General features: G+C 63.0%; 1 protein-coding gene across 1 annotated transcript in view; it reads right to left on the bottom strand.

The window, feature by feature from the left end:
• Positions 1 to 476, bottom strand: part of LOC104499781 (obscurin-like protein 1) — a gene marked incomplete at its 3' end in the record, with an annotated part of 2,666 nt that extends 2,190 nt beyond the window's left edge. Inside the window, exon 1 of the mRNA XM_010143335.1 lies at positions 189 to 476. Within this exon, the coding sequence (XP_010141637.1) occupies positions 189 to 476 (288 nt within the window). The remainder of the gene's footprint in view (positions 1 to 188) is intronic.
• Between the last annotated feature and the right edge of the window lie 485 nt (positions 477 to 961).

Genomic DNA, 961 nt, shown 5'->3' with positions numbered 1-961 from the left:
TCAAAGAGGTCGGAGAGCTTGTGCCCATCCTGCGCCCACTCCAGCACTGGGCAGGGCTGCCCAGACACCCTACAGGTGAACGTCACATCCTCCCCCCGGCACACCCGCATGGATGAGGGGGCAACAAGGAAGGCAGGCGGCACGCTGTTTGAGTATTCTTCCTCCTCTTGGGTCTCCCCAGCCTCTACCTTGAGTGCGGTGGCAGCGTAGGTCTCACCAATGTTGTTCTTGGCCTTGCAGACATAGAGTCCACTGTCTTGGGGGGTAATGTGGGACACCAGCAGGCTGTACACGTCCCCCTTGGCCTCCATGTGAAAGCGGCCCGAGGGCTCAATCGGGCTCTTGTCCTTCTCCCAGAGGATGCTCGGGCGGGGATCACCTGTGATTTGGCAGCTCAGGACCGCGTCGGTGCCGCTTCGCACTGTGAAGGCACGTGGGTAGGCTAGGAACCTGGGGGCTCCCCCGAACCCCTCCATCACCACCTCCCTGGGGTCACAGCGGGTGGCTGGCCGGAGCAGCAGTGCAGATCATCAGCCTAGAAGGGACCAGCCAGGGTGAGGGCTCAGGTTTTAGGGCTCAGGGCTCCGGGACCAGCATAGGAGGGACCCACGCCCAGAGCAAAGCCCCCAGCATGGACTCCCTGCTGCAGGAGCATCACCCTTGCTCTGAGGACCCCAGCCTCACTGGATATGCTTCTGTCTCAGCCTGAATCACCCATTTCCGAGCCCAGCAGCAGTAGAAGAGGTGTCAAAGGCAGCTCTTTGCACCCTGATGGCCAGCTCACCCACAGCTTGCCCCGGAGTGGCAGAGGGGACCCCAGTGCCGGTGGCAGGGAACCCTTGCCTAAACAGGGAGTGCAAGCAGCCTCTTGCTGGGTGCTGGGGATGGCGGAGGCAGGACAGCCCCAGGCCACTCCTTCCCCACCCGCAGGGCATTCCTTCAGTAACGGGGGGGGGCAGGG

Source organism: Buceros rhinoceros, unplaced genomic scaffold (assembly GCF_000710305.1).
Source record: "Buceros rhinoceros silvestris isolate BGI_N320 unplaced genomic scaffold, ASM71030v1 scaffold20549, whole genome shotgun sequence".
Classification (NCBI taxonomy): Eukaryota; Metazoa; Chordata; class Aves; order Bucerotiformes; family Bucerotidae; genus Buceros; species Buceros rhinoceros.
The sequence above is the reverse complement of the archived record's forward strand: the minus strand, read 5'-3'. Positions and strand labels throughout refer to the sequence as shown.